The 23,796-nt window shown below is 51.5% G+C and overlaps 1 protein-coding gene across 1 annotated transcript in view; it reads right to left on the reverse strand.

Moving 5' to 3' along the window:
- Positions 1-1,691: 1,691 nt before the first annotated feature.
- ARL6IP4 (ARF like GTPase 6 interacting protein 4) overlaps positions 1,692-23,796 on the reverse strand; it is a 97,067-nt gene continuing 74,962 nt past the window's right edge. The window contains exons 5-6 of the mRNA XM_086942935.1: positions 3,039-3,108; positions 1,692-2,889 (exon numbers count right to left, since the gene is read on the reverse strand). Of these exons, the coding sequence (XP_086799061.1) occupies positions 2,833-2,889; positions 3,039-3,108 (127 nt within the window). The 3' untranslated portion in view covers positions 1,692-2,832. The remainder of the gene's footprint in view (positions 2,890-3,038; positions 3,109-23,796) is intronic.

Below are 23,796 nucleotides of genomic sequence, written 5' to 3' on the forward strand. Positions count from 1 at the left end.
TATGCGTTGTAATACCATCTGCTATGTAATGCCATGCGTTGTAATGGCATGCATTGTAATGGTATTTGCGATGTAATAGCTGCGTTGTAACAGCATTACGTTGTAAAAGATGCGTTGTAGCGGTAACACACCCACCAGTCATATTCGGTAATTAAACTTTATTCTGGCAGAGGACAGCGTCATCGCTTAAAAAACGTAAATTGAGGGCAAAGGTTTTGAGGGGAATTTCAATGGATTCTTTTTTATATAACAAAAATGTTTTTCCTCTAAGAAAAACAACCTTCCCTTTAACTTTGTGCACTAGTAAAGAAGAGATAGAGAGCTAAAAATGCCAGAGCTGTTTCTCATATTGGAGGAACAGATGAAGGTGAGTTAATACAGCAGAGTTACAGATCTTACAGGCCTAAGCTTGGCAGGAGACTACAGCCAACAGATAATGCCATGAATGGCCAAATATGTGAACCTTATACTACAGTGCCAGTAACAATATTTTGAGTTCCTATTCTGCATAGTATTTGAATATCCATTGTGTACCTTCTCTCCCTACAAAGCCTCTCAGGCTCCAAGTCGACATACCACTTAAGAATTAAATGTCCCAAGTCAGCATGAACTATCATTTAAATATTACTTTATATTTATTCAAAAACACAACAAATTGACAAAAAATGTGTACCAATTCATGAATGCCAGACTTTTGCTTTAGATAAATAAACTCAATCCTCCAACACGATAGCTTGTATATTTTTTAAACAATGTTCTGTCACCGTACCCCAACTTCCAGCTCGTTTTTAGAAAATCCACAGATGCAGGCCACAACAGACCAGTCTTTAAATTTCAGCAAATGCCCAAAAATGTGCTACTGCCCAAAGCTACAGATTCTGACTTACATCTGCACGCGCTGAAAACACCTAGGATGTACATCATAACTAGCTGGCGTTACTCTCTACATGTAAGTGAGACACGCGTTATGCTATAATACTCATTATAAGCCATGGATACCAGCCAAAATGTCTTGGTCGGCTTAAATAATAGCAAGGATGCTAAACTTATGTCTTGGATAGCCACCTCCGTCGAGAGACACCATTTTACTAGCGTATAACACTTCGTATTGTCTTCATTCTCTCACCAGTCATTTTTCTATTGATTTAGCTCATCTTTCTGGAGTCTCCATCTTTCTATTGGCTTCTCTTTCTGTCTTCACACTGTTTCTTGTCCTTTCTCTCTTCTCTGCCTTCTTATATTGTGTCCCTTAAGTTGGCTTTTTCGTTGCCTTTTTCACCTTCTTCTCCCCTGCTTCGTTCATTTCTTCCATTGTTGTTCACTTCTTGCCTTTCTTCATTTCTGTTGTCCTTGCTCCTTCCTTTTTTCTTGTTTCTCCCTGTCTGTTTCTTTCGGTCATTTCCATTTCCCCTTGTACAGTCCCTTTCCTAATTCTAGCTACTTCATTTCTTCTCACTACATCTTCTCTTTTGTTTTCCTTTTCTTCTTCTTTTCGTCTTTCCCTTTTTTCTTTCTCCCTTTTAATTATACTCCCTTCCTCTTTTCTTTCATCCATCCAATCGTTTTCTTCATCCTTCCCTCTTCCTCCCTACCTTCCTTTTTCCATCCGGTCCAACCTTTATTATTTTCTTTCCCTCCTTCCTTTCTAGTTTGTCTTTTCTTTCTACTCTCCTTCGCTTTCTTCCTTCTCCTTTTCAGTCCTATTTTTTCCTTTTCATTTTCTCGTTACTTTCCTTTATTCCTTTCAATTTCTAAGTCCTTCCTTCCTTTTTCCTTGCTTCCACCCTTTCATTTTTCATTCCTTCCTTGCTCCTTTACTTTTTCCGCCATTATTTCTTCACTTTCTTATCTATTTTTCACCCCCTTACTTTTTCTTTATTATCCTTCTTACACTCTCTCTTGATGCGTCATCCATTTTCCCTTCCATTTTCTTCATGTCTCTATTCCTCTGTCAGTTATCTTGCCACCTTTAACACTGCAGTCCTCCGCCCCTCCGCGCTATCATACTGTGATTGGGCTACTCAAATCAAAGTGGGGGGACACCAGAAAAGTACATTCTGATGCTTTAGCTTGGACAGACCTATAAACAAGCGCAGTGACATACCCACTAACCCATACATCCTGCTTCCCCAGACAAACTGATGGATTGGAATGGACACCACAGAAGGAAGAAAAAAACAGTAGTCCCAAACCTCTGCTTCCCCAAATCATGGCCTGAGTGACCAAGCAGAGCCTCACAATGAAGTGGTGATAGAAAGCTGCATACACATTATAGGACATTTTAAAGTGCAGTACCGCGGTCAATACCTAGAGGTTCCACACAGTAAATAGACATAGGAGAAAGACTGCAGCAGTTGTGCCTGTATATCTTTCCAGATATTAATTGCACTTGTTGCAAGGGTGCTGTACCACGCTCAACAACTATATCTATCTGGCTCTATGAAGACATCTTTCTTTGGGATTCAGGACATAGCATGTGTTTTTACAGCCACTCGAACTAAGAGTGGACCAGAAGAGTACCTACTGGTTTGTCAACCACTGTTTCTGGCTCATGAGTCTGGCTACGTTTATTTTTTAGGGTGGCATATTTCCTACCTTTGATTTTGCTTTTGCATCACTATGGTGAGAAGTGGCTTCCCCCATATGGACACAGGAAATGTTTTCGACTGAGGAGGTTCTCAATCGCTTGACCAATGGCTTGACTGTCAAGTGCGCTCCCAGGTATTACAACAGGTAAAGGTCGGTGGGGACTGGATGAATATAGTACGAACACAACAAATTCTTGATGCGAGATACTTGTGGTCAGTGGGCAGATGGGGTTCTTCCAAGAGACTACTGGAGCATTCCGGTCCGCATCTGGAAGGCTAGCCCATCTCCCTTGGTGGCTTGCTTCAAAGAAGAAAAAAAAACAAGTTAAAGCCTAAAATACGAAGCGGTGTGCCGCATTTTTATACACACACTTAAACAAGCTCACGCGACACACTTCACCGTCTCCACATTTAAACGCTAGATCTTTGAAGATAAATGCTGTACGTTACCTTGTTTATCTCTTTGTGCCTTTCTTGGCTCACAATTTCTTCTAGAACCTCGCCATCACCTTTGATAAGCCTACAGCAGAAACAAGCAATGACAGAAAACCAGAGAGCACAGTCAACCTTTGGGTGCTAAATTTCAGATAAAAACTAGAAAAATCTTGACCCTTTTTTAAATGAAACATGTTTACAGCTATTGTTTTACCAAGTGCATGTTTGAGGGATACACTGATTTTCAATTTTTCACAGTTATGTGGTATTTGGAGAAGCAGCTTCTTGGGCCTCCTCTTTCCGATAAATCTATCACTCACGTATCATCTTGCAAAGGCTGTAATAGGAACCCTTTACAGTGGTAACGCTAGCCCTGCCTCTGCATTCCATGCAATGAAACACACTGAACTCCCAAAAGACTTTGGAGGTCTGCAGGATAAGAAGTCCCATTTTCATGCAAATTATGGCAAAATGAATGCAGAACAAAGGACTGCAGAGGTATGTCTTTATTTCTATAGGAGGCCCCTGAATAATAGGCGCAGCAGCACGTGTGCCATCTGAGACTGGAAATTTGGTGAGATACCAGGGAACATTGGCTAATGGGATACACTACTGCGCACTCAAAGGTTGATGGGCAGATGCCAATACATAGCCGTTATTGCTGAGACACACATGGATCCTTTTCTTCGGAGCAGAGAGGTAAATAACAAGCATTTGCAATGCAATGGTCTCGGCATCATTAAAGGTAGAGCTATTGGCATTGCTCATGACATTTTTTTTTCTTTAAATCAAAAATAAATGGCATTGTCATTAACATTGCCAATACACAGCACTCTGCACTCAACAGCACACAATGCTCTGCACACTCACTCTGCACTCACTGCTCTGCACACTCACTCTGCACTCACTGCTCTGCACACTCACTCTGCACTCACTGCTCTGCACACTCACTCTGCACTCACTGCTCTGCACACTCACTCTGCACTCACTGCTCTGCACACTCACTCTGCACTCACTACTCTGCACACTCTCTCTGCACTCACTACTCCGCACACTCTCTCTGCACTCACTACTCCGCACACTCTCTCTGCACTCACTACTCTGCACACTCACTACTCACTACTCTGCACTCACTACTCACTACTCTGCACTCACTACTCACTACTCTGCACTCACTACTCACTACTCTGCAACTACTCTGCACTCACTACTCACTACTCACTACTCTGCACTCACTACTCTGCACACTCTCGCTGCACTCACTACTCTGCACACTCACTACTCACTACTCTGCACACTCACTACTCACTACTCTGCACACTCACTACTCACTACTCTGCACTCACTACTCTGCACTCACTACTCACTACTCTGCACTCACTACTCACTACTCACTACTCTGCACTCACTACTCTGCACTCACTACTCTGCACTCAGCACTCACTACTCACTACTCTGCACTCACTACTCTGCACTCAGCACTCACTACTCACTACTCTGCACTCACTACTCTGCACTCACTACTCTGCACTCAGCACTCACTACTCACTACTCTGCACTCACTACTCTGCACTCACTACTCTGCACTCACTACTCTGCACTCACTACTCTGCACTCACTACTCTGCACTCACTACTCACTACTCACTACTCTGCACTCACTACTCTGCACTCACTACTCACTACTCATTACTCTGCACTCACTACTCTGCACACTCTCGCTGCACTCACTACTCTGCACACTCACTACTCACTACTCTGCACACTCACTACTCACTACTCTGCACACTCACTACTCACTACTCTGCACTCACTACTCTGCACTCACTACTCACTACTCACTACTCACTACTCTGCACTCAGCACTCACTACTCACTACTCACTACTCTGCACTCACTACTCTGCACTCAGCACTCACTACTCACTACTCTGCACTCACTACTCTGCACTCACTACTCTGCACTCACTACTCTGCACTCAGCACTCACTACTCTGCACTCACTACTCTGCACTCACTACTCTGCACTCACTACTCTGCACTCACTACTCTGCACTCACTACTCTGCACTCACTACTCTGCACTCACTACTCTGCACTCACTAATCTGCACTCAGCACTCACTACTCACAACTCTGCATTCACTACTCTGCACTCACTACTCTGCACTCACTACTCTGCACTCACTACTCTGCACTCACTACTCTGCACTCTGCACTCACTACTCTGCACTCACTACTCTGCACTCACTACTCTGCACTCACCACTCACTACTCAGCACGCACTACTCTGCACGCACTACTCTGCACTCACTACTCACTACTCTGCATTACCACTCTGCACTCACTATGCACTCACTACTCTGCACTCACTACTCTGCACTCACTACTCTGCACTCACTACTCTACACTCACTACTCAGCATTACTACTCTGCACTCAGCACTCACTACTCACTACTCTGTATTACTACTCTGCACTCAGCACTCACTACTCTGCACTCACTACTCTGCACTCACTACTCTGCACTCACTACTCTGCACTCACTACTCACTACTCTGCATTACTACTCTGCACTCCGCACTCACTACTCACTACTCTGCACTCACTACTCTGCACTCACTACTCTGCACTCACTACTCTGCACTCACTACTCTGCACTCACTACTCTGCACTACTACTCTGCACTCACTACTCTGCACTCACTACTCTGCACTCACTACTCTGCACTCACTACTCTGCACTCTGCACTCACTACTCTGCACTCACTACTCTGCACTCACTACTCTGCATTACTACTCTGCATTACTACTCTGCACTCACTACTCTGCACTCACTACTCTGCACTCACTACTCTGCACTCACTACTCTGCACTCACTACTCTGCATTACTACTCTGCATTACTACTCTGCACTCACTTTACAATGATTCTTTAGTATCGCGCCTTCCGCCATATTTTATGGTTATTACTAAGTATGATTCATGCTGCTATAAATTTGCAGACTTTTAACATATCAGCAGTGCCCTCTCTAAAGATGTGTAAAGCGTTAGGTGTGTGTAATACTTGTCATGCGGCTCTGGGCTGGCCCTTGTGTTCTGATGATTTTTCCCCATGTTTGAGCTGGCTGATGTTTCATCCTGTGCCTCTTCCTGAGTATGTTTCTCTTCCTTTCTCTAAGATTGAGGAAACACCTGTCGCTCTCTGTGAGTTCCATTGTATAACATTTTATGTAGCTCAGAACTGTGTCCCATCTAGTGGACTATAACCACCCTGAACATCGCAATTTAATTGTGCGGTTTATTTGAAGAGCATTAGTTTTATTAATGTTTGAAACCAATCTTCTAGCACCTGCTCTGAAATGGATCTTATATAATGACTTACAGGTGATGAAGTGTAGTTAGGTTCTGTCGCAGTCACTTCCACACTGCTGTACATGAGAAAGAATCAACTATCTGAGGGTGTTATGACCTTTGCCTTGTTGTTTTATTTTCCCAAATATTAAACTGCTCATTCACAAGTTGCAAATACCTTCCTGCAACTGATTAAACCTTACGAAACTTGTTTAAACCGTTTCTAAGTCTTTGTTGAAAAATATTTTTAATGGGCTAAATGCCCCCGGAATCCCGCCGCGGCCGCCCCGGAAGTCAGGCACGGTCGCCTGTGACGGGGGCGGGGCCACGTCCAGACCGGAAGAGGAGGCAGGCGTAGTCAAATGCGTCTCGCGCCCGGGGCTCCTGTGAGCGGTGTGGAGCCCCGGGGCCGCGCCAGCAGGAGGTTGGGCGCCGCGTGCTGAGAGCAGAGTCCCCGACATTGGCCAGGTAAGTTCCAAAAGGCTGGGGGGGCTTGGTGCACTTGTGTGTGTGTGTGTGCGTGTATGCTTGTGTGTGTATGTATGTGTGCGACGGTGACGGTGGGGGAAGGAAGGGGGGCCTCGGTGCACTTGTGTGTGTGCGCGTGTGTGTGTATGTGTCAGGGGGGGTGTCTCTGTATGTATGTATGTGCGTGCGTGCATGGGCGCTTGTGTGTGTGTATGCGCATGCGTGTGTGGTGTGTATGCGCATGCGTGTGTGATGCTTGAGCTTCCCAGGAGACAGTGCCTGGCCACAGCGCGCGTTCCCGTTTCAAATCGGCTCCAAGGATGCGCGCGGCCGAAACTGTCTCCTGGGAAGCACAGTCGCTAACAAAAGATCTCGGCGAGACGCGCTTCCGCGCGTTTAGCCGAGACCTAAAAAGGTATCCGGGGAGATGGTGTGTTTGGAAGAGCAAGTTTCTAGCAGGAAAGCAAAGCATGAATTCACTGCTCATGCTAAAAGTAGACCATTTTATTGGTTTCTCAACATTTTAGGAAAACAATGTATTTCCCCCCACCATGCTGAACTTGAAAGCTGGCATTCCAATGTTTCTTCACATGAGTACATTCATGTCGGGGGCGTGGCTTGGATGCCGAGGAGGTAGGCAGCGTGAGCTCGGAGCTCCGTGCCCGATCCCGGAAAATATCCTGAAAATTCATTTGAACCCCGAGATAAAGGACACTATCCGGTACTGGACGGTACTGCGGAGGGTCCGGGACCCACGGAGGACGACACCGAGCCTTCCCACAGCAGTAACTCAACTTTGAAAGCTGAACTCGGCCGAGAAGTCGCGGACCCCAAAATGGCGGCGAGGGCATGGGATAGCTTGTGACGGAGACATCTGCCCGGAGACCCACTGAAGACCACTCCCGGACACGCTAGAGGTGTTGGCGGCTGAGTCGCGCCTCTCCCCAGGTGCCGGATGGACTTTTGGCGCGCCCTTGGGCGGTGGTTGAGGACCGTCTCCTGATTGGGGCAACAACGGCGCGACAGTGACCCGGAGACGAGGACCCCAGACCTCTGGCGCAACTGGCGCTGGCCGGGCCACGACCGCTCGGTGCTTCCTGCTTCTTGGTGACATTTCTGGGCCTGAGAACCCGGCCGGAGGACGGTGCCCGGCGACGCTCGGAGGGCGACCAAGTACACACTTGAGGACCACCGCCCACCCCGGCCCAGATGGGGAAGCCGAAGGGGAAGGGAGATGGCGCGACCGACACTGAGGCGGCGGAAGGAGCGGAGAGAGACCAAGCGGCGTTACAGCGGATGCAGGATCGTATCCTGGAAGCCATCGCCACCACAAAGGATGCCCTGCAGCAAGATATAGCTCAGGTGGCAACGGGCTTGGGCCTCCTGAAGGCCGACCACGACAAACTCAAGGACAGGGTGAAATCCGTGGAGTCCACGGTTAAGGACTTAGCCCCGGCCCAGGCAACGGTGAAGGCCCAGATGGCCGACGTGATGGACCGTCTGAAGGTGCTGGAAAGGAGGGCCGAGGATGCAGAAAACAGGAACAGGCGCAACAACGTACGCCTAGTGGGCCTGCCGGAGAAAATTGAAGGCGACGACATGGTGGGCTATTTGGATAACTGGCTGCGGACGGAGGTAGCACCAGAAGGTCTGTCCCCCTTCTTCTCCCTGGAGCGGGCACATAGAGTTCCGGCGCGTCCGCCAGCCTTGGGCCTTCCTCCTCGCCCGGTGGTGTTCAAGTTGCTCCATTACCGGGACAGAGACTGGCTTTTGCAGAGGGCGAGAGAGGCAGGGCCCTTTCAAGTGGAAAACAACAGAGTCACCATGTTCCCGGACTACACGTTTGAGACTCAGCGACTCCGGGCAAACTTCCTGTCCCTCAAACGGGAGCTCCGCCAGGAAGGCATCAAGTACTCCCTGTTGTTTCCTGCCAAGCTAAGAGTGGTGGTGGATGAGAAGTCTTTATTCTTCACGACTTCCGCGGACGCATGGGACTGGTGGGACACTTATAAGGCAGGAACGGACGGTGCTAAGGCCAGGGAGGAAGAGGCTAAGGTGGAAAAGCCGATCAGGCAGTCCCAACGGATCAGAAGGAACCGCAAGAGGACCGGGAAACCTTCGATGTCGCAGACGGAGGCGGAGAGGCAGGCGGCCCTACAGGCGGTGGTGGACTTATCTAGAGCCGCCAGGACTCAGTCTGGGAAGGGTACGGATTCGGAGGCCCCGGGCACGGGCTCAGAGACAGGACAATCGGAATTTGGTGGAGCCCGGGGCCCTATTGTGACGCCGCAGACCTCGGGAGAGATACTGGAGGCGTGATGAACTGGTATGGCGGAATGGACTCGCTGGTTGGACACCGGGGCGATGGACCCGCAGCAGTGGAAAGATATTGATTGAGGTTTTGGGGAGCTGTAATGTGGGGATTGTGGGGTGGAGCGCGCGGGGCTGATTTGTTGGAGGTCTTATAGCATTGAGCCGCGCCTTACTGGCCCCTAAGGTCATCGCAGTGGGGACTGCGAATATTACCACCTTTCCTTGAGGGGTGGTCGGGAGTGTTGGTTTGGATGGGGGTACTTCCAGTTGCGGGGGGGCCTGTCCTGGGGGGGTGGGAGTTGCGAGCAGTTGGGGTTGCTCAGGGGGTTGTAGTTGTTGGAGGGGTTTGGCTTCCTGTTTGGAGAGGGTGGGGGGGGGGGGCCGTGGTCGCGGGACTTATACGAACACTGTTCTTTGCTGTGGGGTCCGGTTGTGTAGGGGGGAATGGCTAGTACTGGAGCGTTGAAATGTGTGACCTGGAACGTGCGGGGTATGCAATCCATGACGCGCAGACATAAGGTTCAGGCGTACCTCAAGCGTAGGGGGGTTCACATAGCGTTTTTGCAGGAGACGCACCTCAATAAGCAGGAAGGGGCGGCACTACAAAGGCGCTGGAGGGGGCAATTATTCTATACGACATTTTCAGCATTTGCGAGGGGGACATTGATTTGGATACGGGCGGGGGTCCCCTTCCAGGTCTCGAAGTCGTCGATAGACCCAGAGGGCAGATATGTGGAGGTGGAAGGAAGGCTGAGAGGCAGGATGATTTCTCTCTGTAATGTGTATGCTCCTAATGTAGATCTGCCCGCTTTCCTGTCTAACATCTCGGGCAAATTGGCGGGTTATTTGGCAGGACCGGTCCTCTTGGGAGGGGACTTCAACTCAGTTGAGGATGTGCTACTAGATAGGTCCCATCCCCCGCTGCGCGCGTCCCCAGCACATAGGATCGCCAAGCGTAGATCAGAATGGCAGGAGAGCTGGGCCCTCACGGATGCATGGAGGGCGTTGCACCCCACCACTAGGGACTACTCCTTTCACTCGCACCTGCATGATTTACATGTGAGGCTGGATGCGTTTCTTTGTTCGGAATGTGTGCTCCCCGCGGTGGGAGGGGCGGAATACTTGGCCAGGACGATATCGGACCACAACCCCTTGTTGATGTCTCTGGAATGGATGGTGACTGTTAACTGCGTGCCAACATGGCGCCTGCAACCTGACACCCTGGACGACTTGTTGTTCAGGGAGGCCCTGAGTGAACGTATTGAGAGGTATTTTGAGGAGAACAGTGGCTCGGCTTCCACGAGGGCGGTTGAATGGGATGCTTTCAAGGTGGTGGTGCGGGGACACTGTATTGGGCACACGGCAGGGGCGCGGAAGACACTGTTGGATGACTTGGACAGGGCTGAGACACGGCTGAGGGATCTTGAGAAGAGGCGCCCGAATCACCCTGAACTGCAGGAGGGGCTTAGCGGGGCGCGGGAGGGGCTGGCGGTGGAGCTGGAGCGGCTGCGTAGCTTCGACCACAAGGCGTACGTGACGAGGGCGCATGCGGAAGGTGATAAGGCGGGGGCGATGTTGGCTTGGCTTGCTAACCCTATCCGGGGGGGAGGGCCGATCATGAGGATCCAGGAGCCAGGGGAGGAGCCTTGCCACTCCCAACCCGGGATCCTGAACAAGTTCCGAGCTTATTATGAAGGGCTCTATCTGAGTGGTGACACGGGAGGGACGGAGGAGCTTGAGGAGTTCTTGGACGGGCTAGAGTTGCCGCGAGTGGAGGACTCGGAGGCAGAAGAGTTAGGGCGGCCCATCTCCCTAGGAGAAATAGGTTGTGCTATAAAACAGATGGCTAGAAACAAGACCCCGGGCCTTGACGGTCTACCGATCGAATTTTATGGCAAATACCTAGAACATCTTGCTCCGCGGCTGCGCGAGGTATACAATGAGGCGCAGGAGAAGGGCCGACTCCCGGGCTCTATGTGCGAGGCCCTTATGATCCCACTTTTGAAGCCGGGCAGGGAGGGTGCGGCGCTGTCCTCGTATCGCCCGTTGTCTATGTTGACGACGGACTACAAGATCCTCAGTAAAATTCTGGCCAACAGATTACTAGTGCACATGACGGGCCTGGTTCATGGTGACCAGTGCGGTTTCATACCGACGCGCAATACCACTCATAACATCCGTAGACTTACGAGACTGATGGGTGCGGACTGGCCAGACACCGTCTCCCCATTTGTCCTGTCCATCGACATTGAGAAGGCATTTGACAGCCTCGAATGGGGATACCTGTATGAGGTGATGCGTCGCTTCGGGTTGGGAGACGGATATATACAGTGGACCAAGGTCCTCTATACTGAGGCGGTAGCAAGGGTCCGGGTGGGCGCACTGATCTCAAGACAATACCCGGTTAGGCGTGGCACTAGACAGGGTTGTTCCCTATCTCCGCTACTGTTTGCGTTGGCAATGGAACCCTTCGCTGCGGTAGCCAGACTGGGCCGCCACTACGCAGGCTTGCCTTTTAGGGGGAGGCCACACCTCATCTCCCTATATGCGGATGACTTGTTGATGTTTTTGGCCGATGCCGGCGCCGAACTTCAGGGGGCGCGGAGGCTACTGGAGCAGTTCGGTAGGTTATCGGGCCTGAGGGTCAACTGGCCTAAATCCTGTCTGTTTCCCCTGAGGCCGGGAGAGCCGTGCCCACTCACTGCTCAGGAACTCCGGTGGGAGCCGCGCTGCCTACATTATCTGGGGGTTTATGTTTACCACGCCCCGTCCGACCTGCTGGATGGCAACATAATTCGCTGTATTAACGCCCTGCGTGGATCTATGGACTTCTGGGCGACTCTACCGCTCTCCCTGGCTGGTAGAATTTCCCTGCTTAAAATGATAGCTCTGCCCAGGCTTTTGTATTATTTTAGGACACTGCCGGTATGGATCCCGAGTTCGGTTTTCAAACGCCTGAGGTCACTGATTATAGCGTTCCTGTGGGGCACGGGTAGGAGACGCATAGCGCTCGACACGCTGTTACGCCCCAAAGATGAGGGAGGTATGGCAGTGCCGGACTTCGAAGGATATTACCTCGCCGCGCAGCTGCAGACTTTTACTCAGGAGGTGGCGAGAGTTTATAGAGGTCCGGAGGACGCGAGAGCCGAAGGCACCCCGCGACACGTTCTGGCTTATATTACGCTGCACCAGAAACTCCGAGTGGGAGACCTGACGGTCGAGGAACAGACTTTCCGGCTATGTTGGGACCGGGCCCGTAAGCGGGCGGGTGTCCGCCTTATGTATGCCCCCGAAATACCGCTGGGAATGATCACTGCCCTCCCACATGGAGGTGATTGGTCACGCTTGCTAGGGTGGGAGGAGGCGGGAGTGCACGTGCTGGGTGACCTCTACGAAGATGGGGTGTTGCTGCCGTTTCGGGACCTACAGGAGAGATTTGACCTACCGAGGGGTGACTACCTGCTGCACGCGGCAGTCACGGGCGCCATGCGAGCCCACTGGGGGGAAGGGCTGCAGGAACCAGGCACCTCGATGGCTTGCCAGTACGCCATGATGGCGGCGGGAACCTTTAAGGCCGTCACGTGCCTGTACTCGAGGATGCAGCGGGAGGCCTTGCAACCTTTGGCAGCCCTGAAGGCCAAGTGGGAGCTGGACCTCCAGGTGGAGATACCAGACACGACCTGGGGCCAACTGCTGAGGAGGGCGCGGAAGAGCTCGAGGAATGCCAGGTTCCAATTGATCCACTTTTATGTTATCCACAGGGCATACCTCACGCCCGGGAAAATCCAACAGTACTTTGGGGCGACCGACGCTGCTTGTCCCAGATGTAATACAGCGGGGGCGGATCTATGTCATATGCTGTGGGATTGCCCCTCTTTAGGCGACTATTGGCAGGAAGTTGGGCGGGCCCTTAACGGCGCGACGGACAGGGATATCCAGTATACTAAAGCAGTTGGCATCCTTCACTGGTTCCCACATACACCTAGAAATACGATGTCAAGTAAATTTATAGATTTAGGGCTTATCTTGGCCAAGCGGGAGATCACACGAAATTGGAAGTCCAGAGTGGGGCCCACGTATAAAAGATGGTATGGGGAGTGTCTGAGATGGGCAGCATGTGATAGTACCCTACGGTACCAGATGGCTTGGAGGTCGAATGACGAGAAAGCACTGGAAAGGGCGACTGCATGGGAGGTGATGGTGCAGGCGCTCAGGGAAGTGGACGATGAGGGGCAGGAAGGCGAGAGCGAACTAGCTGGAGCAGACCCCAACACTATACAGGAGAACACACCTTAGCGATTGTTTGCTTCCTCCTACAACACACCGGGCACTAATACATGGTTACTCAAGCGCAGCGCGACCACGGGGGAGGGCGGGTGGGAAGCTGGTTTGGAGGGATGTTGGGGTACCGAAATTGGGGGAGGGGGAGGGGCGTAAATCACAAAAGCATTCCAGGGTTATGTGCACAATAAAGCGGTCAGACAATGTAAGAAGTACGGGACCAGAACGGAAATGAAGCCACCCGCGTCAAGAGCGGGGTGATCCCTCCGGATGAAGATCGAATGTCTTCAATCGAATCGGTTAATGTCATGCTATTTTATTTTTTGCTGAATATCTTGTCTGTACATTTATATTGGTGATGCAATAAAAATGATGTTAAAAAAAAAAATAAAAATGAGTACATTCATGTCGCTGGAAAATGTATCTAATTTCATTTAAAATCAAACACCTACAATCCAAAAAGATTGAAACCATGATATTAATGTATTTTGGGGCAGGGATAGAAAGAGGTTATTTTACCCGCCTTTTTACTTTTTTTTCAATGGCAGTTGCCTTTGTTAAACACATTTCCACTCTTCTTCCTTGTTACATTTCACCTTTTCCTCAATGATATTTCCCGTTGGCTTCCCTTGCTCCTCTCTCTTGTTTAAAGTTGTAAATGTTGCGTTTTTACTTTTCTGATAGTTTTCTGTACAAGTGCTTCCCAAACCTTTTAGCACCACAACCCAATTTTTAGAACAAACTTTCATGACCCACCTAGCTTTAATGTACATAAGGAGGGCGATTTGTTTTCAAAATAACTAAAGCATCGTGTGGTATTGAAGTGCCATTTTCAGACAGCACACTTTCCGCTTCCGCTGCGCCTCTCACCAGGCCGGGTCACCCCCTTGCTCCTCCTGCCGCCTCCTGCTCCTGCCAAGCCAGCCTTTTGCCGCCTTTTCCGCCGCCGACGCCCCCCTGCCCCCCCGAGCGGCCCAGCCACAGCTGAGCCGCCCGTTCGCCAGTTTTCCCGCCGCTGCTCACCACAGGCCCCGCCCACCACCGGCCAATTGGCCCACCCGATCCCGCCGCCCAGCTGACCCGCCCTCCCGTCCCCCTTCTTATGACGCCTCCAGAGCGACCGCGCAGCGGACGCGCGCAGCGGGAGCGCCGACTGAGCGCCGAAGGTGCACCTAAGGTAAGCCTGTCTGCGCCCGTCCACGCCTGGACCGCGCCCAGCGCCAGGACCCCTGGCCCCCGCAGAAACCAGCCCACCCGCCGGACCTACGACCCCACTGAACTCAACGCACTCAACGCCGGCCAAGTCCCGGGCTGCTACCGAGCCACCCCGAGACGCACCCACGGACCCTTCCGCTGCCACTCCTGCAAGTTCACCTGCATCCGGACCAGCACTACTCCAGCACCGACCAAGACCAAGACGAGCAACAGCAGCAGCCACCTGAAATGCATCCTGCTCAACACCCGCTCCGTCCACAGACACGTCGTCGAGCTCTGGAACCTGCTCGACACAACTTCACCAGACGTCGCCTTCCTCACGGAAACTTGGATGAACGCCTCTTCAGCGCCCGACATCGCCATCGCCATCCCAGATGGCTACAAGATCATCCGAAGGGACCGCATCAACCAGACCGGAGGAGGCATCGCCATCATCCACAAGAACACCATCCGCATCACGACCAACACCGACGACACCCTCACACCCGCCGAGCACCTGCACTTCCAGGTCCACATCAACCCCAAGACCACCCTCAGAGGCACCCTCATCTACAGACCCCCGGGACCACGCACACAATTCAGCGAAGACATCGCCGACTTCATCAGCCCGCACGCCCTCCTCTCCGCTGACTACATCTTCCTCGGGGACCTCAACTTCCACCTGGAGAACAACAACGTCCGCAACACCATCACCCTGCTGGACAACCTCGCAAACCTGGGACTCAAGCAGCTGGTGACCACCCCCACCCACTACGCCGGACACACACTCGACCCCGTCTTCTCATCCAGCAAGGACATCGCCTTCAGCCAGGCAACCGGACTCCACTGGACGGACCACAGCTGCGTCCACTTCAGCTTCAGAAGGACCACGATCCACCACCACCAGCAACAGGTTGCACGCAGAAGCTGGAACAAGATCACAGCCGACCAGCTCGCGACCTCCCTGAGAAAGAACCCACCCACCAGCGCAACGAACCCCAGCCAAGCGGCCACCAACCTCATGCAGTGGATCAGCGACTGCGCAGACGACCTCACCCCCCATGAGGACCCCGCCTAGCAGACCCGGTAGCAAGAAAGCCCCATGGTTCACTGACGAACTCAAGAGCTCCAAGAAGAACTGCCGAGCCCTCGAGAGAACCTGGTACAGAGACCCAACACCGGACAACATGACTGCCCTCAAGCTCGCCACCCGAAAACACCACCAACTCATCCACGCCACCAAGAAAACTGCATTCAAGGAACGACTGGACAACAACGCACACAACAGCAAGGAAACAACGACATCACCCCTTCGCAAGACCTCTGCAACTCCCTCGCCTCCTACTTCCACAACAAGATCGCGGACATACACAACAGCTTCAGCACTCAACCGATGCACGCCATGACCGAACCACCGCCCCCCACCACCACCCTCCGCGCCTGGACCCCGATCAGCACTGAAGACACCGTCCGCACGATGAACTCCATCCACTCCGGATCTCCTACCGACCCCTGCCCTCACCACGTCTTCAACAAGGCCGACGCTGTCATCGCACCCCACCTGCGGGACATCATCAACACCTCCTTCGACACCGCTACCTTCCCGGAGAGCTGGAAGCACGCCGAACTCAGCGCTCTACTAAAGAAGCCATCAGCCGACCCCACCGACCTCAAGAACTACCGCCCCATCTCGCTGCTCCTGTTCCCTGCAAAAGTCATCGAGAAGACCGTCAACAAGCAGCTGGCCGCCTTCCTCGAGACGAACGGATCCCTCGACCTCTCGCAGTCTGGCTTCCGGGCCAACCACAGCACCGAGACCGCCCTGATCGCAGCCACCGATGACATCCGAGCACTGCTTGACAACGGAGAAACAGCAGCTCTCATCCTCCTAGACCTCTCCGCGGCCTTCGACACTGTCTGCCACCGTACACTAGTGCAGCGACTCAGCAACGTCGGAATCCAGGAGAAGGCACTGGAGTGGATCATCTCCTTCCTCGCCGGAAGGACACAGAGAGTCCGCCTCCCCCCGTTCAGATCTGAAGCCACCGAAGTCATCTGCGGCGTTCCTCAAGGCTCCTCGCTCAGTCCAACCCTCTTCAACGTCTACATGAGCCCCCTCGCAGACATCGCACGCCAGCACAACCTCAACATCATCTCCTACGTCGACGACACCCAGCTGATCCTCTCCCTCACCAACGACCCCGCCACCGCCAGAGCCAACCTTCACAAGGGATGAAAGAGGTAGCCGAATGGATGAAGAACAGCCGCCTGAAACTGAACTCGGACAAGATGGAAGTCCTCATCCTGGGATCCTCACCCTCCGCCTGGGACGACTCCTGGTGGCCCCCCGCCCTAGGCAGCGCACCCAAACCAACAGACCACGCACGCAACCTGGGCTTCATCCTGGACTCCTCCCTCTCCATGACCAGACAAGTCAACGCCGTCTCCTCGTCGTGCTTCAACATCATGCGCATGCTACGCAAGATCTTCCGGTGGATCCCCACCGAGACCAGGAAGACGGTCACCCAGGCCCTCGTCACCAGCCGTCTGGACTACGGCAACTCCCTCTACGCCGGAACCACCGCCAAACTCCAGAAGAGACTCCAGCGGATCCAGAACGCCTCAGCACGACTCATCCTGGACATCTCCTGTCGCAGCCACATCTCCGGACACCTGAGAGGCCTGCACTGGCTCCCGGTCAACAAGAGGATCACCTTCCGACTCCTCACCCACGCACACAAAGCCCTACACAACCAAGGCCCCGAATACCTCAACAGCCGCCTCCACTTCTAAGCTCCCAAACGTCAGCTTCGATCGACCTGCCACGCGCTCGCCTCCGTCCCCCGCATCCGAAGAGCCACCACAGGGGGACAGTCCTTCTCCTACCTCGCCGCCAAGACATGGAACTCCCTCCCGACCCACCTCCGCCTGACCCAGGACCACCTCGCCTTCAGGAAGCAACTCAAGACCTGGCTGTTCGAGCAGTAGCGGACCCCCTTCCCCTAGCGCCTTGAGACCCTCTGGGTGAGTAGTGCGCTATATAAATGCTTTGATTGATTGATTGATTGATTGATTCCATGGAAATGGCCACTACATTTGCACAAAAAACTGTTTTACTGATGAAACTGTATTGCACACAAATAATAAAACATGAAGATGTTCACTAAAATGTATCATTTGTGCATTACCAAGTAAAGTGTCTTGATTTGTTTTGATCCTATTAAAAAAATAGTTGTTTCCATCACACTTCAGAATTACTGAAAAATGTGATTCATTTTTGATTTCCTAATTTCAGAACGTGTACAGTTTATTTACATTTTGTTGTGTGTTGCAAAAAAAATTACATCCTACAGAGCCTTTCCTTGAACACCCCCTTTACCCTAGCAAGAATTTCACATAATTCACTTTCGTTTTCTTACTCTGTCTGCAAAGTGAGAGGAGTTTGTAAACACCAATCCCCATGTTGAAAAATAAGCAGCAATTTGTCAGAAGGCAGCCTGACATTTGGCCTCTGTCTTTGAAGTGCAGCTAATGTGACAAAACAAAAAATGTAAAGGCATCTGTGCATATTGCTTGGACTTTTGGGACCTAGCACAAAATAGCAGACCATCGTCAAGGCCACTGTACTAAGTTGCTTACTGCATTTCCCTCTTCCTTGGCTCTCCTGACTTCTTTCTTCTCTGGCTCCAGGTGATTCAGAATTCAGTGACATGACTGGCTTTGTAACTTCCCTGCTGAATTACTTTTTCCGCGTCAAAAAGGTTACACTGGATACCTACCTATCACAAAGTGTGTGGCTCCTCACTGTCCCCAGGTTGTGCCGCTCCCGAGTGGTAGGTCGAGACTTTTCTGGTGCTGAAAGCAAAGATCTGGAACTCTCTGCATCTACAATCACTTGACCTGCTTTTTCCTTTTCATAAGGCCTTAAAAACCTTGGGCTACTCTAAGCTAACCAGCCTTTCGCTATTCCTCCTGCTCGGAAACTCGCTTACAATCCTTCCGTGTCACAATACCATTTTGGTAACCGTTGTGCTTTAAAAATATTATTTATATCACATTAACTACATTTCAAGAAACAAAGCCAGAGGCCAGGCGTATTCTCAGCATCATTTTATAAAGCCAACCAAGAAATCTTAGTAGAACCGTTATCCAGTTTAGAACTATTTTTTATATTAAAACCCTATAACTAATTCATTGGTAGAATCCATAATCACTTGATATTACAACCTGATAATGCTCCCACCAAATGTAGTTCATGCAGACTTATAGTCCTGCTAAATTTTGATGATAAAATTCACGGCGCGGCAGGTTTCTGGACCAGGGTCAGCGGACTCGATAATTCTCTCGCCTCGGTGCCCACTCTGATCAGCGATCACACTCGGCAACTCTGGGCATTAGCTTGCCTCATCTTCACTAACGGCCCCACCAGACCGCCGGGGATGCCTGGTCTCACCCTGGAGATACCCATTAAGGGGCCATCTCTCAGGGAAGCCAGGAAGGGTTTCGCACCGGTCGAAGCGCCTTGGGACCCTACGGGTAAGTAGTGCGCTATATAAATGCCTATACATTTACATTTACATTTACTTCTATACTAGTTGCTCAACTCCACAAAATCTGGTCTTTCCTTATCTCTCCCTACCAATCAGTCTTTGTAACAAATCGTCAAACGAGAGATACTACATGGTTGGCTGTAGAGCTTATCGAACTTAGAGATTTTAAAAACATTTGAATGACCTTTCCTCGCAAGATGCATAAAAGGTGTTCAATAGAGTTGATTGGACATATCTCTCTAAAGTCTTGGACAAAACTGGGTTTGCCTCAAAGATGATGTCCTACATTGAAGCAAATGTCAAATTGTCTTTGGGCATAATAAAGGTGGATGGGAAACTTTCGAGACAGATCCCTCTTACCAGAAGGAGGCACGGGCGCCCTCTTTTTTCCCTTATTTCTATCCTTGCGATGGAGCCACGTATACAAATTATCATCTCCGAATCGCTTTTGTGGCAGCGTGAGGCTGCAAGGTAAACTATTTAAAGTGACAAGGCTTGGGGGTAGTGGACCCCACTGACAGTAGTAAGATACTATTAGTGAAAATGGTTTGAAATGCCTGCGGGCCCTATTAAATAGTGATCGATCTTAAATCAACCATTAAAAAAGTATACAGACGCAACACCATATTTCTACTAGATATCCTCTATGAAAATCTATTTAGATATGGTAGGCTTGAGAATTAATGGCTTATCAAAGTAGCTAGCATAAAGATGAACGTCCTTCTGCGCCTCCAACATGTGGTACAAATTCCACCCCTCAGATTTTCTAAAGCCGCAATACAACTGATACAAAACAGGATATCGAGTGTTGCGTAGGCAGGTTGCTGTATTCTGAGTCTCTCCGGGTACTCACTATATAAACACCCCTTTGAGGGTGGACTGGGTTATGTGGGTTAGGAAGAGGGGGGCCATGACTTACTCTTCTCCCATGACACATGACATAATTCACAGTCGCCTTCCACCCACATTCCCCTCGAATCATAGAGCCAGGACTTAAGAATTGGCGATCTGATGATCCACGCTGGAGAGAAGAATTATCCTCTGAGGATGTGCATTGAAACGCTCAGTCTTTGCTGAACAGAAGGACATCACCACCCTCAGCCGATGCACTGGCGTGGACAGCCAATGATTGCAGAGAGCTGTTAGAGACAATTCGCTGCTAGAAACAATTTTCACTCGAGTTATTTGATTGATTTGAGCCATTGAAGGGACGAGGGATCATATACACATATGTGATGGTAATGGATGGAAAGGCTGCTCCAGGTCGAGTCGATCACTTGCGCGAGCTCTCAATGGATAAAGTTGTAATCCTTTTAGAGGATTCAGGAGACAATAGCATTTACCAGCTCTCTATACCAATAGGTAAACTGTTAAACCCTTACTGATAGCTGCACGGTCACCTGTAGACCACATGTGGCAGTCACAGACCCCTCCTCCGATCTCACTGGTGGACAAGGTATTGCAGGTGGGTGCGATGGAACAGCTTCTGGCTCTTGGAAACAGCAGAGTGAATAGATCTGGGTAAATCCCCCCTCCCCTTCAAAACATTCATTTAAAGAGTTGCTGTGGGGGGAGAGGGGGCTTCAATACAAATGCACGCAGGACAACCTTATGTGACCTAAAATAATTTGGCCGTTCTGGCAGGGTGGGTGGTGAAATCTCCAGTGGCTTCCTGTAAAATACCCTGGGCCCTGGCACTTATTATTGTACAAATTAAGTACTGTCAGGGCGACAGATCACTTAAATTGGAAACTGCATGTTGTATAAAGAGCGCCGATGCAGGAGACCGGAATCGTGCAGTTCCAGACTTGCAGGACCTTTTCAGCACGGGGGTGGGGCGAAGCGGCATCGCCTGAAAAGACGGACACTGCGTGGGAACGCGAGTCTTCGAGCCCCGGAAGGAAGGAAGCCAAGTACAGCCGCGGTTTAATGATGTCTCCATTACCTGCCTTGGGGAGGCTGACCTTGTAGGAGCGGCTTCTATTTTAAGCGCCGCCTGTCACACTTGGTTTCCCTCATATGGACGTTTCCTACAGCCCGAGATGAGGGGAGTGAAACTGGGTCACTTTTGTTCTTTGGGATTGCAAGCCCCGGTGACGCGGCTTCTCTGAGGCGCAGAAACGACCGGGATATGGCGGCAGGTTATTGAAACTACTGAAGTCAAGAGCCCATGCCCCCCTCCCCTACTCTCTTTCCTGGAGGACATGTATCAAGCAGTTAATAGAGTGCGGCACGCACCCCGTTCTTTCTACCTGCACCCCTAACTTCCACCCCTACCCTACCTTAGTGTATGTTAGTCGTCGAGGGCTGTGTTGTGCTCGACTTCACCCACACCACCATAACATAACATAACGTCTATTTGTAAAGCGCATGTTCACAGCAAAGGATGTCTTGGTGCTGAATAACAGATGTTAATTGTTACACAAGTCAATGGTCCTCATTTTATCGACCTCCAGAAGGATGAAAGACTGAGTAGACCCACGGGGATTTGAACCTGTGACCATGAGGTCAAACACAGGCCGCTACAGTGAACGCATTAGTCGACTAAGCCACCAGACCCAGGGACCACCCCCCCACCCTCACACCCTAAGTGTGCTGCTATCCTCCCCTGTGTCGCACCTCTTTTCTGCCTCTCATCCACCCTCTCTAGCGTCTCGAAGCACTGAAGTGGCTGAAACAACACAGAATCACCCATATAAATAGATACCGAAAACAACATGGACATATCTTAGAAAGCTGCCCCTAACACCCAATCCTGTGTGGCAGAATGCACAGTACATCAATGATGCACTCCCCACCCTGCCTAAGGGTGCAGTCACACAATGGGATTCCTCAGTGTTCGTGGCTAGCAGCAGGATTGGATAGAGAACGCGGGCACTCGGGCAATGCCCGAGGGCACAGTGTCCAGTTCCAGCTGTGGGCTGCTTTTTTTAGCAGTCTGGAGGGCTGATATGTGTGGTTTCTGCATTGTTTGGATACTGCCAGCGGCCCAATCAGGGGCGGCCTTAGGCATGTGCAAGCTGTGCACCTGCACAGGGCCACCAGGCCAATATATAGCCTTAATATATGAATCCTCTGAGGATGGATACATATTTGCGTGGCAGCCCCTGGCAGGGATTTGGCGGCCTCCGGCTCTGTTCCACTTCCAAACACCCTGACCCCCCACCCCTCTTCACTGGCCTCCGCGCTCCGCCCTGCCCGGACCCCCTCTTCCGGGGCCCCCTACCTACGCTCCCTACCCAGGCCGCCATGAGCCTAGCCCCTGGCCCAATGGGTGCCTGAATGGCCTTTATGGAGACAGATGGGCGTCCATTACCTCCCTTTTAACAGGCAGAGGTGACACTCCCTTTCTCTCGCTGGGCCGGCCCATTAAATATGCATATTGGGGGCGTGGCTTGGCCAGCTGCAAGATGGCCACACTCTAAGTGGGCTCTGCCGGCCAAGCTGAATTATCCGCTATAATCCTGCTGGCATCCTCTCCTTTGCTGCACTCCGACGCCGAATCCTGCTTCCCTGGCACTCGGGGCGCTGTCTCATCGCGCCTCCGCCCTCCCGATCAGGCCCTGCTGCGGTGCTGTGCCTTCGGCTGTTGACGCTGGACCTGCGGCCTAGGGACCGCGAGGTCGGGCCTGCTCCGCCCTGGACTGCTTGTCACTGCGTGGAGCCGCGCGCTGCGGTGGATCGATCGGAGAAGCCTGTTACCTCCTGTGGGTGAGTGGAGCCGCATCTGTGGCTTGCGGGCGGGGTAGGGGGTCTGCGGGATGTTCCGCCCGGCCCGGTGTGCTCCGTACAGGCACTTTGCATTCTGCGGCTTTCCGGCCGCTCCCTGCGGTAAAGTGAGCGCCGGGCCTCCCGCAACTCCACGCCTGTTCCGGCCTCAGTTTAGTGCGCATCCCCCCTGCCGGCTGCTCTCCTGTTCTGCCGCGCGGGCGCTGCCTTCTGCCTTGTTGGGCCGTGCCTTGTTCCTCTTCCTGGTCTGGAGTCTCATCTAGTGGGCTGCGCCGGTGTTGCCGAGCCCCTGACCTGCAGCGCCCTCGCCTGTTCCCAGCCTGTGTGATGTCTGCTTTGGGGGGCGCCGCAGGTGCCTGACGTCCTCTCCACTGGCTGGATTTTCTCTAGCTGCCACATCTCCTCCACTCTTCTTTTTAAGAAAGAAGTTAAAGCTATCCTCATGGCTAAATACACTTGAACTACTACTCTTGATCTTTTAAGACTTTGCGTCAATCTGTACTATTTGTGTGATCCCTTTGCACATGTGTTTTAGTTGTATGATTGACCTACCTGATTGTTCATGCTCCCTCTTATTTGTACTACTTGCATTGACGTACCTTACCTTACCTTCCTAACTATGCTCCCTCGTGTACCCACCCTAGCACTCATTTATGCCTGTGTGAAGCGCTCTGTTATCTGCAAAGATCTTGTTCACGCTATATAAAACTTTCAAAATAAACCTGTGCACCTGCCTCACCCCTGTTGATTGGCGCTGTGGCCCCTTTGGGCATCCTTGAGGCAACTGATCCCAGCTCCCTGCCTGACGCTCCTCCTGGCGCCTGGACGCTCCTTGTTGGCCTGGCCTGGCCTCCTATGGCTTAAGAGGCACCCTGCCTAGACCACTGCCCT

The sequence above is a fragment of the Lissotriton vulgaris genome, chromosome 11 (genome assembly GCF_964263255.1).
Source record: "Lissotriton vulgaris chromosome 11, aLisVul1.2, whole genome shotgun sequence".
NCBI lineage: Eukaryota > Metazoa > Chordata > Amphibia > Caudata > Salamandridae > Lissotriton > Lissotriton vulgaris.